This window comes from Cucurbita pepo, chromosome 16 (assembly GCF_057944985.1).
Source record: "Cucurbita pepo subsp. pepo isolate OVF chromosome 16, ASM5794498v1, whole genome shotgun sequence".
Classification (NCBI taxonomy): Eukaryota; Viridiplantae; Streptophyta; class Magnoliopsida; order Cucurbitales; family Cucurbitaceae; genus Cucurbita; species Cucurbita pepo.
In genome coordinates this window covers 14,162,965-14,177,687 of record NC_141813.1, presented here as the reverse complement: position 1 = coordinate 14,177,687, position 14,723 = coordinate 14,162,965, and the positions used below count along the sequence as shown (strand labels likewise).

Genomic DNA, 14,723 nt, shown 5'->3' with positions numbered 1-14,723 from the left:
TAGTGGCCCAATAGGCACGTAACTGGGTTGACTTTGCACAAAAGTCAACGATATTCCACTTGTTTAAATATGATCATTATTTTGCTCCCTATGTTTGAGTTCAATATCCAGCATTGTCACTGCTACTTCTTCTGTTGTTTTGTGTGTGGCTAAAGATGGTGCAGATCATGTTAAGTTGCAAAGGGCTCTGAACTGGGCTTCTGATCTGGGTGGAACCAATTGCTGCCCTGGGCTTGTCGTCAGGCTGGAACTGGGCTTGGACCATCCAGCAATTTTCCTTACCGTTATTGAAAAGAAAAAAAAGGGTTAAATTTTTTAGTGTTTCTAAAATTTATTGATCTATGGACACAAAGTTGAATGCGTAATCAAATTGTATGTAATATAATATTTAAATTTAAAAGTTAAGGCGTTGTAATTGGGAAGTATAATCACCCTCCATCAAACTCATTGTAAGTCGTGCAATTGGGGAAATTTATAATCAAATGGTCAGGTTTGGTTCCCAAAATCTGAATCCAATGGTGGGAAATCGCGACCACCGCCCGCAACAGCCTCTGTTTGGTGGGGGGAGATCGTCTTCGTCGACGTCCTTAGCGCCTCCAACTTCATGGGCGTCCACAACCTCCGTTTCTGCTTCAGGGAAGAGAATTCAAAGAGAAATGACTGAGTTTAACTTGGACCCACCTTCCGATTGCTCCGCCGGGCCAAAGGGCGACAATCTTTACCACTGGTTCGCTACCATCTTTGGCCCTCCTGGTAGGTACCCTTTAGGGATTCGTACTTCTTTGTTTCAATTCCTGAACAGATGCTCACTAAAACCCTGATGGGGTTTCATTTCCTGACTGCTAAGGATGTTTTATTTACAATTCTAAAGAAAGTGATTAGGGAAGAAGATGCTCACTGTTTAGCTTGAGGAACTTTTACCAAAAACTAAATTTATTTGTTTTGGATCATATGAAGGCTGTGTATGAACACTATCTCCAATAAATTAGGACAAATTTCTGGTAATCTTGACTTGTGTCTGTGTTGTTTATAGGAACACCATATGAAGGTGGCATATTTTTCCTGGACATAATTTTTCCAAGTGATTATCCATTCAATCCTCCAAAGGTACTCTTCTCCCCCACATCCTTCAACTTGATGCTCATTCTTGATCGATGCTACACTGTTTCAAGTTGGTTATTTATTAAGAAGGATCAGGTGTGCAGGTTGTATTTAAAACCCGAATCTACCACTGCAATGTCGATTCCTCCGGTAACGTAAGTTTGGACATTTTGAAGGATAGCTGGAGTCCTGCGTTAACAATTGCAAAGGTGTTAATTGCAGTGAAATCAATTTTTACAAACCCCAACCCTTGTGAGTTCCCTCACTTTCTGGACTCATTGTTTATGTCACTTTATGCTTCTTCTCGTTTACTTCATATGCCTTTCTGTTTCAACTGCTTTTCTTTCATTTGGAATGCATTGTCCTTTGTGTCTTTAAGAACCGGGAGTGTAAACGAAGGGATAGACCAGATATATGTTCGGTTAGGTTCGGTTTTCACAGAGAGGGACTCTGTGATTGTTGAAAGGCATTTACTAGGAATGGGAGCTATTCTCCATGAATGTATGCAGACTATGGAGGGAGATGGTTTGTTTATATCAGTATAAAAGTTTCTAGTTACAATGATTGCCGGTGGGATGAATATTGTGAGATCTCACATCGGTTGGAGGGGGGAACGGAGTATTTCTTTATAAGGGTATGAAAAACTGTCCTTAGTAAAGCGTTTTAAAAACCTTAAGGAGAAGTCCAAAGAGGACAATATGTGCTATGTTACAAATATGTTGTGAAAAAAGTACATAGAGAGGTTCGATGATCACAGAAATGGTTGGTCTGTTTTAGATTTAAATAAAATGAGAAGGAAGAGAAGATTGAGGAAGCAATGGCAGTGTGCTAACTGTGTTCTATTCAACTAATTGATGGCAAGTTCGAAGTCCCAGTTCATTTTGGATTCTCCTAATGTTGCAGATGATCCAAATGCACCTGGTGTTGCTCACTTGTACTTGGCAGACAGAGCTAAACACGACGAGATAGCTGCTGAGTGGACGCTACGTTTTGCAAAGTGAATGGAACCTCAAACAAGCAACAGTGATGGATATGATTTTGGCAAGGAGTTATGAAGAACAGTGGAAAGCAAATGTAGAGACGAGGACATGGAATGGAATACTACAACTGTGGATATTATGAATGATTTGTAGTAGCCCCTTTGGAATTTAGGTGTCTGTCATATGCGTATGTAATATAGTGTTCTCTTGTGATGATTCGGAAGGATTCTATAGCTATCAAGTTTTGTATTTATGACTAAGTTGAGATTTGAATACCAAAAAACTGATATCTTCATTGGTCAGCTCCTCTCTTCTCAGTTTGATATCATAAATTCTTAAGAAGCGTGGCTGATCAAAAGCCACTCCTTGAAAACTACTGCAGATGAACAGGGATGGTTCAGAGTGTGAAGATGGAGTGTATAGAGTGTAAATAAACGTAGATGAAAACATCAGACCCTGCAGAGGGGTTTGGCGTGAGCTCATGGCGGCTGGAACTGGAGCGCATATGCGACCATGTGGATGATGCGACCATGTGGATGATGCGACCATGTGGATGAGACCATATTACTGCAAATGCCTGCACTCGGTAGCTGTTTGGAATTTATTATGTACATAGTCGGTAGCAGTATAATATAATGTAAATGTCCATTTCCAAACTTAGGACAAAATTACAATAATGCCCCCACATTGGATATTTTCCACAAATCACACCTCTACACAGCATCCCGATTGAACGTACCCACTGTACTCTTCTGGAACATTAATTTTGGTCATTTTACTATTTTCCCCTTCCTCCCTTTCCATCACATAGAAATTCTGCGCCGCCCCTTGGTACTCCGACCCCGTCACCACAGTTTGGGATCCGATCACCACCCCGCAGGTTCCGACTTGGAACGCAGCCTCCCATTCCGACCAGTTCGTCAGTCTTCCCTCTTTGTCCATTCCGACGCATGCCCGCGGGCACCTCCCCGTCTCCCATGCCCGATCCACAACGCGCCACTCGCCGGAATCGAGGTCGTACACTTCGGCGCTGGCGTCGAACATTCCCTGCCGCTCTGTGTCGTAGCCGCTAATCACCCAGAACTCGCCGCCGGCCATCAGCCCTTCGCACTCGTCCCTCCCCTGACTCATTTGGGGCAACTCGGTCCACTCGTCGCTACTCAGATCGTAAACCCAGGCCGATTTCAAGGCGTTCTTGCTCTCGTCGTGGCCACCGGCGACGTAGATTCGTCCATCGGAAGCCCCTATTGCAAAAAAGGAGCGGTTAGAAGGCATATCTTTCCCCTTCCTCCAGCCACATCTGGTGAAATCGTAAACGAAAACATCAACAATGGGATCGTAGGTCTCTGGGTCCCAGCCGCCCATGAGCACCAATTTGCCTTCCGTGCTGGCTATGTGGCAGAACAAAGGGAGGCCATCTGGGTAGTGGGGAATCGGAGGGATTCGGTCCCAGGATTGAGTGAGTGGGTCGAAAAGGGTGAGTCCGTAAGCGAGGGAGGTGCAGAGCTTCCATCCGGTGGTGGAATAGGTTGGGGGAAGAGTCTGAACGAAGCAGGAGAGAAGACGGGTGGCGCCGGAGTTTCGGCGGTGGTAATAGAAATGCGAGCTGGAGATGAGTTGGCGCCAACGGCGGCAGACGGCGGAGGCGAGGCGGTGAGTGGTGTAAGGCAAACGAGTGATGCAGTCGAGACCGAGTTCGTCGGGGAGACCGGGAATCAAGTGGAAGGTTTCCATTGTAAGACAAAGAGAGAGTTTGATAATACTACGTTGGATTACACTCCCATTTATACAAACCACCACTCCGACAATCAATCTTTTATTTTTTATTTATTTTTCCCTCTCTCGGTCTCTGTCTCTCTGTCTCTCTGTCTCTCTGTCTCTATCTCTATCAAATTTTCCACGTGTCAATGTCAGCGATGGATCACTTTCACAAATAAAACTTTCTTTTGTTTTCTGTGGGGTCTTCATAGAATTGGTTTCGTCCCAGCGATGGCAATGGGTTTGGGTCTGTGGGTCTTTATGATAAACGGCAATAGGAACTCAGAAGAAGAAGAAGAAGAAGAAGAATTGTTTAAATTAATAACTAGAGCTGTGGGTAGGATTGCATTTATGATCCGGGAGAGTTTCATATTTTCTTCTCAAATAATTTGTACTAACTAACCAACTTAGACCATGCTGTTTTTCCTTTTCCTTTTTATTTTTTTTTATTTTTTTAATTTAATTTATTAAAAAAAAAAAAAAAAAAAAAAAAAAAAAAAAAAAAAGTAAGGATGGTTACGTGGAAAGAGAGAAGGGATGTGTGGAAAGCAAGAAAAAAGAGAAGATAATGGGGAGTCACATGGTATCATCACAAAAGTATTTCTCTCTTTTAATTTTAAATGTTTTAATTAATCTCTCCATCCCTTTGTCTGGACACGTGTGTCATGTATTTATTTATTTAATTAATTAAGCAAGAGAGTAATGTAACGGCGGTTTAGGGTTTAGGGGTGAGAAGTGGGCCCAGTTGGAGAAACCTTATTATTTTTGTCCAAAATGATTTTGTTCTAGAAGACCTCACATTTTTACTTTCCTTTCTTATTTTTACTTTCCTTTCTTATTTTTACTATACACTCTCTCAATCCCCACAAATTAATTCTGGACCATACACACATTACAAATGAATCCATGGTTCAAAACCTTTACATAATTAAATCACAAAAAACCTTAGCCGTAGATTCTTTTCTAATTTTCAAAACAATTGCTCTTACTTCCCGATGAAGTAACGTCTTCCTTGCTCTTACTTTTTTAATTGGAGCCTTTATTTATTAAAACAACAAGGAATTCAAATGCGACAACAGCCATAATGCTCACTTTTGCATTATGAATCTGTCAATCATAGGATGTCTCCTTTTTTTAAACTATTTTTTTATTTGAAAACTTTAATCTCGGAAACCCCCCTGCCCCCCACCGAACCATTAATATTTTATGATGAGTTAGGGGGGATTCCTTTGCTCTTACTTCTCTCTATCTCTCTCATGCTTACCCACAAATTTTGGATCTGGACCCCAAAAGCTAGTGGGCTTGAATAGTAGTAGGCCCAATAATTTCAGGAAAAGAAACTGATTTTTGAGGCCCAATATCCATTGTTACGTGGAGGAAATGTAAAGGGAGGGTAATTGGTAGAAGAGAGGTGGGATTAAAGGTTTTCTAACATTTAAATTATGTTAAGAAAAACAAAATCAATGTAAAAATTGCGTTTGCCGGGAGTCGAACCCGGGTCTATTGCTTGGAAGGCAATTATCCTAACCGTTGGACTACAAACGCTCCTTGTGGGGTTGGGAAACAATTTAATTTAATTAAAATAAAATAAAACACTTGAAGGAGTGCTGAGTTTCCGAAGCGTATCAAGAAGGCTCAAGATTCTAAAATGAAATCCCAAAAAGAAGACAAAATTGTTGTTGTTTTCCTCCGATCCAAGGCTCTCTCTTTGTCGGATCCTTACCAACTTTAGTGAAGAAAAGAGCAGAACCCCAAATTCCCAATTGTAATCATACTCTGTTTATGCCATTGACCTCCCCCATTGGAATATACCTCCCTCGCCTATCAAAATAATGCTACACTCTTATTAACCCTTTTCAACCCAATCTTTTTTCTCAAATAATTTGTACTATGACTTCTTCTATTTCCCTTACACCAAACCCTCGTATAGTCATTGGAGAATGCAAAGGGAAGCGATCCAGAGTTAGAGTTATAATGAGCAGAGGTGGGGTAATTGCAGCCCCCACAAGCCCCCAGACATTGAAGTTTCCTACTTTGTCCAAACAAGGCATTCCTTTGGCCGATTTGCACGTCGATGAGATCGTTGCGAGGCAATCTCGGGCCAACCATTCTTCCCAACCGTATAAGACGCTGCATTTACATCCTTCATTTCTGGAAGAAGCTTACGAGAGTTGCAGGAAAATCTGCGCAGAATATGCCCAGACCTTCTACTTGGGAACTTTACTGATGACGAAGGAGAGGCAGAGAGCAATTTGGGCAATATATGGTAAGGGGAAAACAGATCACATTTTTTAAGCGAACCCATTTCGGAAAGCCCACGAAAGTGAGGAGTAAGTTTTGAGTTTTTGTTGGTGCAGTTTGGTGTAGGAGAACAGATGAACTTGTGGACGGCCCCAATGCTGCATACATGAACCCAGAAGTTCTTGACCGATGGGAAGAACGTTTGCAAGACATATTTGAAGGGTGCCCTTATGACGTGCTGGACGCTGCTTTGAGTCACACGGTGTCCAAATTTCCCTTAGACATGAAGGTGCAGTGAGCTGAGAGAAGCTTTCCTGTTTTTTATATGTGTCTTGCTGGCTTGGGCTCATACTTGTTGTGCGTGTTTGTTTTGTTTTCTGAAAGCAGCCTTTCAAAGACATGATTGAGGGCATGAGAATGGACACTAGAAAGTGTCGATATGACAGTTTTGAAGAGCTGTATTTGTATTGTTACTACGTGGCTGGAACTGTGGGCCTAATGAGTGTGCCTGTTATGGGAATTGCACCCGATTCTTCGCTTTCTTCTCAAACTATTTACACTGCTTCCCTCCACTTGGGAATTGGAAATCAACTTACCAATATTCTAAGAGATGTGGGAGAGGAGTAAGCTATTCTTTTTCTTTCTCTATATCTTACTTCTATTGTTCATGCAACTAAATATTGCGTTTTGAACTTGTTTCAGTGCTTTGAGAGGGAGGGTATATCTTCCTCAAGATGAGCTTGCACAGTTCGGGTTATGTGACAATGATATATTGTCGATGAGAGTGACTGATAAGTGGAGAGAATTCATGAAAGAACAGATCAAAAGGGCGAGGTTTTATTTCAAACAGGCAGAAAAGGGAGCCTCTCAGCTAGACAAGCCCAGCCGTTGGCCGGTATGGTCGTCCTTGATGCTGTACCGAAAAATATTGGAAGCAATAGAAGAAAACGATTACAACAACTTCACAAAGCGAGCTTACGTAGGGAGGTCGAAGAAACTTCTCACACTGCCTCTTGCTTACACCAAAGCTATATCGGCACCCAGTCTACTCTTTCACTGACTGCACATCCAGCACTTAGGCACTTCGGCATGCGTTGCCGCATCCAAACAGATTGCAAAACATTTCTCCCAATGGTTTATGAGGAAATTTAAGTTGAAATTCTAAAAAGATCCAAAATTTCTCCCATTATTGGTTACTTACACAAGCTTGGCTTGCATTCAAAATCTAGGATAGACTATTAATACAAAGTTTTTTTTGCATAACACAGAATGTATGAAATTGCAGCCAGCTGAATTATCATTTCAAAGTCTAGGGTAAACATAAACTCGTCCCGACTCTGGCATAGAAGATTGCAGTCTCTGCATGGGAGACACTCAACGTATACACTGCTAATGGGGCCTGATTGTTTGCTCATTGAAAATAGGCCAGGCTGTTTACATTTTATAGATACTAAAGATTAAACAAAGTAGCTGAAGAAGAAAGAATTCTAATAGGCATTGGAAGAAAGGTGCACAGAAAAAGAGGAAATCATGGGAAAGAATAATGAAGGCACTCATTGAAGGAAATTAAACTGATGGTCCATCTGTAAACCCCCAAAAAGAAAACTAGAACAAGCATCCTACAAAATAGTTAACAGAAAAGCAGAGGAAAAGAAAATTACATGAAACACATTACTAAAGAAAGAAACAGATGCAACACAACATTGTTCTGTGGAGATGTTACATATGCAGTTAATGAGTCGCCAGCCCTATAGCCTCCTTCAGCAAAAACCTTGAGATTTTCAAGGATGCACTCCTCCGCCTGAAGCAACCAGCCGAAATTTACATGCTTCACCAACCCCCCCCCCCCCCCCCCCCCCCCAACTGAAATTCTCCAACGTAACAACAGCCAAAACATACATTTGGAAACAGCTGCTGCTAGAAATTTTCATCTGACAGTAGCCGCATCACAAGAAGTAATCGGGAGTTCTTCGAGTAACATCTGGCTCACCCCTCCTTGGAGCAGGTTCGAACTGCAGAAGCAAAGAATTTCACAACTTTTGACACATACAGAAAACACAAAGGTAAGATATGAATAAAGTAATGACTGGCTGTGATATTAGAGAGCCTTTTCTCCCTTTCGGGAAGGGGGGGAGGAGGTGACCTGAATGAAAGTGTGCGCCTTGCAGTCATCAACTTCCAGAATTGATGCCATATTTCCACAGCGATAACAATAATTAGGTGCACTAAATATAGTCACAACTTTTTGTTCCTGTGATAAGCAATCTACAATTTTTAAATTGCTCACACCACCAAAACAAAAGATCAATGCAGGCATCAAAGGGAAAAAGCTTCTTACATGACTCCAGTTATATCCTTCCATCACTAGCTGATGAGCTCTCGCAATCAACTTTAAATTGTTACTATGGTTAAACTGCTCAGATATGTCCTGAAGAAACAAGAAAAAGAGCTTATAAAACTCCATGGTGAAAATATGAAGGGTTAGATGTTAAATGGTGGGGGGTTGCCTAGGAAAATTACCTGACCAAAGGTATATCCTGCGCCTCTGGGAGAAATTCCCCAACCACATCGATCATCTGGGTCCGACCATAAGAGATCGCACATGGGACCTTCATGAGGAACTTCTTGAACACGATCAAAATTCCGTATGTTGTCAAGAGTTTCAATGGATGGAGACAAACCACCATGCAGACAGAATATTTCTGATTCGACCTATAAAGGCCAGACAAATAAGCATCAAAAGCAGTTTCAGAAACAAAAGTTAACGATCATAATGGAAAAAGGAGGAATAGAACCCCACAATGTAAGTACACATAATGGTGCTTAAGTTATACTGACCAGGGCTGTCAGCGGAAAATAGTCAAACAGGTCAGTAAAAATCTTCCAAACATTAGCATTGCCGTACCTGCAAATGAGATAACATATTAAAACTTTCAGATCAGGCTTGGGTTGCATTTTCAAATTATACTTCATACTTCATGTTGATGTGATACAGTCTCGGTTCACAAAAAATGTTCTCTACCTTGTGGATTACATACATAACTTCCATCTTCCGACAAATGACTCAACTTCAAATATGAGCAACACATAGTAAATAATCTTTTCAAGATGAGATATTTCAAGAAACATGTCAAAATGTATCAAAGCAACCCTTTTATTGAAGCTGAATAAGCATCCCAAAAAGCGCATCACAAAGTAGTACTAAATACAAGGAACGCAGATACAAAAAAAAGGATCTGATATGACAAGAAAGATGGAGTCGAGCCATAGGAGGATATTGAAAAATAAAATTCCTACTGAGGACAAGCCAGAAAAGACATACTTTCTTAAACATTCATCATAGAACCCATACACTTGTGTTATCTGCATAAAGAGAACATAAACCACAATTAGAGATGTCATCTGTCAAAAGCATTAAAATTTGGGGCCATGGTACCCAACAAATATCCACTAAAACTATAACATTAAACTTAACAGTTAATATCCAGGTAGACATTAACAGCAGAAACGACAATGATAAACATTTACCTGACGACTTTCATGATTTCCTCTAAGAATTGTAATGCGTTGAGGATATCGCACTTTAAGGGCCACTAAAAGCTGCAAAATGACTCATATTAGGACATGAGTTGAGTTCCTACTACGAAAATATTATCATAGAATGGCTAATTAATGCTAACAGAACATGGTGGAAGGAGTCGTGCAGCAGTAAATTATTGGGCAAGCTCACATTTGCATTCCAGGATAGTGGTCTTTTAATTACTTTGTTAAATAAAGTATAACGTTTGTGGATCAAGTAAAATTTTAATCTCTAATGCTCATGGATGAGTAACTATATTCAGCTCATGAACCTTATAAATAAATACCAAAAATTTCAAATGGTTCCGCAAGTCTATAGTCCCAGAGTAGTAGTAGACAGAAGTGATAAAGAAGTAAGAATGCTATAGAAAGAGGCTTTCAACATGAGAAAAGCCAAACGTGTCATTATTTTTAATGATAATCTAGAATCTGAAGATACTTGTATCACAAATACTGATGATTCTGATCAATCAGCGGAAGTTGCTTTGATATGGTATTCCCATCTATTGGATTTTTGTCAAGACATAATCAAAGGCTCTATGCATGCGCAAAGACATAAACCAGTTATTTGCAAAATGCTGGAAGCAAATGGCATGTCCTCATCTCATCTTTTTTTTTTTTTTTTTACAAACAAGAAAAATATGTTTTTTTTCCTTTTGATATTCCCGAAATAATGAAAATGCTTTTTAGACCTTGAATATGGAAAAACAAAGAATTGACTATTTTGCATAATACACAGGAAAAGACAAGGGAAAATGAAAAAAAGAAAAGAAAAAGAGGTGATTATAAGAAGAGATGAGGAAGAGGAACAAGCGTGTCTTTGTAGAAGCCTGGGATAACGTACTACTTGGTCAAGCAATAAGAGGTTGTTTGTTAGTAACTCACTCCCTTCTTAGAAAATATATGGTCATACCCTCATTGATAATAGCTAAAACTCTAATCCGTATACTATTATTTGAAGGTGCTGAATGTTCCGACGATTTGAAAATTTTGAACAAAGAAATGCATATAAAATGCACCTATAGTGGTGTTCAATTATCAGAAAAAGAATTTCCAAAAAATTGGTTATCAGAGGGTGTGTCATAAATACTGCACATAAAAACAAATTCTCAGGGCCTACAATAATAGTTCAGTTTTTGCAATGTCTCTAGATTTTCAAGCCAAACAATTTCTGCTAGTGCCACATAATATACGAAGTGTATGCTCTAGTACATTTACATAAAACAAAAACATACCGTAACAGTTTCAACTGAGTAGTAGCCACGATCAACATAATCTCCCATAAACAAGTAATTTGTATCTGGACACTGCCCCAACAGAGATATTTTGAAGGAATAAAGAGCTGTATGATATTGGTATAATGTAAAAAAGAAAGAAGAGACTACTCTAAACTACTGAAGCCCAACTATAGTCTAAAACTTCAGGAAGGACCTCGAAATTAAATATAAGCATGTGATGAGCATAGAAAATTTGACTACATTTATATGTTAGCTATCGATCATGACCTTGATTTAATAAATGTATGTTATTGTGTGTATGTCAAGGATATAGGACATATATCTAGCATTACAGAAGCGCATTAAAATATTTGCCTTTTTTTTTTTTTTTTTTTGCTTCAATATATATCCATCACCTAATATACTTCATTATGAACTCGGTAATAATGCTTGAAGTTGGAGAAGCACAACGATTCGACATTAACAAGAATCTACATATCAAGAGCTTTTCTGTCACACTTGAGCATTTATTTTCCGTTCAAAGCTTTAATCACTACTCATTCAGAAATAATAGTCACGAAAATCCTGCCAATGGTCAAATTAATACCTTCCCTCCAATGCGAAAGAGTTCTGCAAGATCATGAAATTGCCCATGAATATCACCACATATTGTTACCGGACTTTTAACAGGCTGCAGAGCATAAACCCCCAAGGTATTAACATAAAAATTAAGCAACATCAATAAATCCAGATAACAGAACAATAACAAGGCACCAAATAAGGCACACCTGGACGTTGCTCTCGTCCATTAGTATCTCCTTAGCTTTTTCACACAATACTCTTACCTGCAGTAGAGATGATAGACACTCCATAAATTGAGATCCTTGAAAGGAAAAATATGATCTATGAAGTGTTAATATGTGCCATAAAAAAATATGTTTTACCTATCCTGATGTCAAATAAAACAGAAAAGACTTCGGCACAGACAATCACAAGTTGATTTCATACGTAACCAATATAATATAAGCTATAAACAGTGAAGGAGAAACTAACAATGCATAGAGTAGATTTTAAACAAGACTTCAGTAATAGCTAAAACCTAGAAACTGCAAACTGTGAAAGATGAGAGGAAATCAAGTTTCAATGAAAATAATAATAGTTGCAGAACCCAACATCAGTCTATAGGGGGCAGGATATAATATTCCCAACCTAGCTAAAATGGGGGAAAGAGAAGATCAAGAGAAGGAGCAAACTATCGATCAACTAATGCCATTGCAGGTGGCTTGAGAAACTAGCTAGATCCCTTTTCCCGACAACAGAGCGGAGATCTTACTTTCTCAAGTCATATGTCTTTTGTTTAGCCAACAGGGTTCTGCTCCACTTATTATTACTTACTAGCATCCTTCGCTGGTTCTGTGATATCGAATTCGGATTGAAACCGAGTTTTGACTTAACACAGAGGTCAGGAAGTTCATAGATAAAAGGAAAACAGAACACACCCACTCAGATACCATAAATTTGATATGATCATGAACCTTCTTTCTTCTAATGGTTCTTGCACAAAATCAAGAGTCTCAAGATTCACCATTATGAAAGCCATCCTCACTCTTGTTTCATTGGGCCACCCCTTCAAAGATGCCAAAGCTTTGCTATGGGTCCACATCAGCAGCACTTTCCTTTGGGTCATTTGGAAAGAGCATAATCGAAGGGATTTTATGGACAAAGAAGTTAATTTTACAGTGTTCTTTAATCTCGTTATTTGTTATGATATTTCATGGTGTAAACTGTCTAACATCTTTGCTTCCTATAGTTATGCTTCCCTTACTTCCAATTGGAAAGTTCTTTTGTAACCATCAAGGATTATACATCCTTTTTGTAAACTTAATACATCAATGAAATTATTACCTATTAAAAAACCCTCAAGATTCTCCTATATTGATCTAAATTAGCTTGAATGGAGGCATAATTCATAAATTCACATGTCTAGCGCAAAATGTAACTTTAAGAATGTTCTGGGCAGCTTCCCACAACATAAATAGGCAGCTAAATAGCATTACTTCAGTAACTGGTGTTGCTCAAGCTTTCTCACTAACGTCTACGATAGAAAGAAGTATAAAGGCCACTACATAAAAAGTGGAACGCTTGTCAATTTAACATCAATGCTCGGTCCCATTTCTAAACGTGAAACAGTAAAATTGTACAGCTACCAATTATACTTCCAAGAAAACTGTGGAGATGAATGGATGCAACACCATTGGTCGATTTACATTGTTAGAGGTCATGGTGTTGATGGGCCACTCGCCTGATTCCACGTTCAAAAGCCACAAACAAATGCAGGTGGAATGAACGGTTGTCAAGAACAAGACAGACGCGTACTTAGCGTATCTTACCACTCAAAATAGCACCAACTGGGGCAACAATTTCCGAGTGAGGTAATGTTGGAAGTGATAAAGGGCAACTGCAATGGCACCAAGATTAGCGATCTATTTCGCGTTGGCGCTAATCTTGCACGAATAACCATATTTCTAATAATCCAACCGCTAGATCTACCCTGGAAAGGCTTCCAACGTAACCAAACCCAGACATCATACCGACGAGCCCAGAAACACTAGAGTAGTACCTCGTTCCAAGTCCAGCAACCCTAACGGATCCGGCTGGATCCATCACATTGGCTTTTAAACCATCCGAAACCCCCCAAGTATAAGCAAACAATCTCTAGATTCTACGATATAGCAAGAAGGAAGGAAAAATGCGGAAGAAAAAGAAAAAGGGAACCTCCTGCTCGTTCAAGGGCTTGCACTGCATGAGCTGGGAAATCTGCTCGTCCAGATTTCCATGGGAGTTGGATGATACGGAATCCATGGTTTACCCTGCGTACGTTTTGGTGATTCTCGTCTCCAAAAGCGAAGCCAATCACAGATCAAGATCACGCCGATTCGGTGGTGCTCTCCTCAAGTTCATAGGAATTCGCGAGGCATAAAAGATCCGTCGGAAAACCCTAGAAAAGGACTACGTCTTCTTCCCCGTCCTCTTCTTCTTCAAATCACTAGAAAAGAAAAGAAAAATGGAAAAATCAAAGTTAAATTTCGTATGTCCCCTGCCTCCTCTCTCTCTCTCTCTCTCTCTCTCTCTCTCTCTCTTTTCGAGAATTGAAAATTGGAATAGTAGAAAGAAACTGTTCTGTCATTTTGTTGGAAAGGCGGGTAAGTAATACCCCAATCTCAAGTTTCGCGCGTGATATGAACGTGGAGTGGACACGTGGCGCTCTTAAGATTGTGGATGTGAATGGACGATCGTGATCGAAGCGGGAGCCGTCGGAGGTTATCAGACGGATTATTCCAGATTAAGGGTAGAAATCTTGTATTATACTGTTGTAATGAATTTAATAAAACATGTGATGGATCAGATACCCAGTTGGTTCTAAATTGGTAAAAATCAAACATTCTTCTTTTTTGGTTATTTTTACAGCTCACATATTACCAAAATAAACAACTGGATCTTAAAGGGAAACAGCTACAATGGCATTATAAACTGTTTGATCTTTGACTAATAATCTACTTTTTTAAAACCGTAAAATCACATAAAATCAATTAATTTAGTTAGTGTGCACTGAGGGAGTGATGAAGTAGAATGTGAAATTAGAGAAAAGGAATAAAAATCGGAAGAAAAAGAAAATAGAGGATTTGGACCGCTAATCCTCTAAACATACGTACGGACGTAGTAATTTGGTCTGTAATTTATAATTACCTTAATTAATTTTAATTTCAAATTCACAAGTTTTACTTTAATTACCCAAACTCTGAGAATAAAAGAAAAAGAAAAAAAAAAAAAAGCAAAGGAGGGAAAA

General features: G+C 39.4%; 4 protein-coding genes and 1 non-coding gene across 6 annotated transcripts; 2 read left to right on the top strand and 3 right to left on the bottom strand.

The window, feature by feature from the left end:
- The first annotated feature begins 406 nt into the window (after window positions 1-406).
- FUS9 (Ubiquitin-conjugating enzyme family protein) lies at window positions 407-2,501 on the top strand. Of its 2 annotated transcripts, none has more exons than XM_023656959.2 (4): window positions 407-753; window positions 1,034-1,107; window positions 1,206-1,353; window positions 1,879-2,004. In XM_023656959.2, exons 1-4 carry the CDS (start codon window positions 483-485, stop codon window positions 1,950-1,952), a joined length of 567 nt encoding a protein of 188 aa, XP_023512727.1. In that variant the 5' UTR covers window positions 407-482; the 3' UTR covers window positions 1,953-2,004. The 2 variants fall into 2 exon arrangements, with proteins under 2 accessions (XP_023512727.1, XP_023512726.1); XM_023656958.2 differs by lacking the exon at window positions 1,879-2,004 and adding an exon at window positions 2,005-2,501 and having other exon boundaries at window positions 414-753.
- Window positions 2,502-2,709: 208 nt separating this feature from the next.
- Window positions 2,710-3,943, bottom strand: LOC111777391 (F-box/kelch-repeat protein At2g44130). The gene has a single exon (XM_023656957.2). The coding sequence runs from the start codon at window positions 3,813-3,815 to the stop codon at window positions 2,787-2,789; it is 1,029 nt and encodes a 342-aa protein (XP_023512725.2). The 5' UTR covers window positions 3,816-3,943; the 3' UTR covers window positions 2,710-2,786.
- A 1,369-nt stretch (window positions 3,944-5,312) lies between these two features.
- TRNAG-UCC (transfer RNA glycine (anticodon UCC)) lies at window positions 5,313-5,384 on the bottom strand. Its single transcript has one exon. It is a non-coding gene; the product is annotated as a tRNA-Gly (tRNA).
- A 67-nt stretch (window positions 5,385-5,451) lies between these two features.
- Window positions 5,452-7,543, top strand: LOC111777712 (phytoene synthase 2, chloroplastic). Its single transcript, XM_023657433.2, has 4 exons — window positions 5,452-6,105; window positions 6,197-6,369; window positions 6,468-6,703; window positions 6,783-7,543. The coding sequence occupies exons 1-4, from the start codon at window positions 5,730-5,732 to the stop codon at window positions 7,138-7,140; spliced, it is 1,143 nt and encodes a 380-aa protein (XP_023513201.1). The 5' UTR covers window positions 5,452-5,729; the 3' UTR covers window positions 7,141-7,543.
- A 68-nt stretch (window positions 7,544-7,611) lies between these two features.
- LOC111777387 (serine/threonine-protein phosphatase PP2A-2 catalytic subunit) lies at window positions 7,612-13,945 on the bottom strand. The gene is made up of 11 exons (XM_023656953.2): window positions 13,652-13,945; window positions 11,665-11,721; window positions 11,484-11,567; window positions 10,895-10,966; window positions 9,609-9,680; window positions 9,403-9,443; window positions 8,919-8,985; window positions 8,601-8,792; window positions 8,419-8,508; window positions 8,224-8,331; window positions 7,612-8,092 (listed from the first exon to the last, which is right to left on the bottom strand). Exons 1-11 carry the CDS (start codon window positions 13,736-13,738, stop codon window positions 8,027-8,029), a joined length of 936 nt encoding a protein of 311 aa, XP_023512721.1. The 5' UTR covers window positions 13,739-13,945; the 3' UTR covers window positions 7,612-8,026.
- Window positions 13,946-14,723: the final 778 nt, after the last annotated feature.